Below are 462 nucleotides of genomic sequence, written 5' to 3'. Positions count from 1 at the left end.
CACACTCCCGATGGCAGCAGATAGCGTTATTCCGACGCTTTCCGACGTAGTGAATGTGGACGGGACACATGCAACCAACCGTTTTGGGTAAGTATTTTTAAAGCATCTAATTTTCGGTATTTAGATATAAACTATACACATTCTTGATAACGGACGGCATGGGAACCGCGCGTCCGGTTATGTATGCGTTCGTAGAGAGCGAGCAGTTTGCTCCCATGCGTAAACTGTTCGGCTTGTTCAAAGAAATGATGGGCGAAGCGTATCCGGTCAGGACCTTCGTAATGGACAAGTTGGCGGCGCAAATGCGTGGGGCAAGAGTAGTGTTCGGCTGTGACATTATGCTTTGCTACTTTCACGTCCGCAAAGCCATCAGGAAGCACGTATGTATCATTTAATATCCATGTATTTTTGGTCATAGACACATTCTGCGAACAGCCGGCACATATTTCACCGCATGGCTCG

General features: G+C 47.4%; 1 protein-coding gene across 1 annotated transcript in view; it reads left to right on the top strand.

Annotated features, from left to right (window-relative positions):
• The window catches only part of T265_02299 (hypothetical protein), a gene marked incomplete at both ends in the record, with an annotated part of 11,105 nt that overhangs the window by 6,610 nt on the left and 4,033 nt on the right, over positions 1-462 (top strand). Inside the window, 2 exons of the mRNA XM_009166503.1 lie at positions 21-87; positions 125-380. Of these exons, the coding sequence (XP_009164767.1) occupies positions 21-87; positions 125-380 (323 nt within the window). The remainder of the gene's footprint in view (positions 1-20; positions 88-124; positions 381-462) is intronic.

The sequence above is a fragment of the Opisthorchis viverrini genome (assembly GCF_000715545.1).
Source record: "Opisthorchis viverrini unplaced genomic scaffold opera_v5_26, whole genome shotgun sequence".
Taxonomy (NCBI): Eukaryota; Metazoa; Platyhelminthes; class Trematoda; order Opisthorchiida; family Opisthorchiidae; genus Opisthorchis; species Opisthorchis viverrini.
The sequence above is the reverse complement of the archived record's forward strand: the minus strand, read 5'-3'. Positions and strand labels throughout refer to the sequence as shown.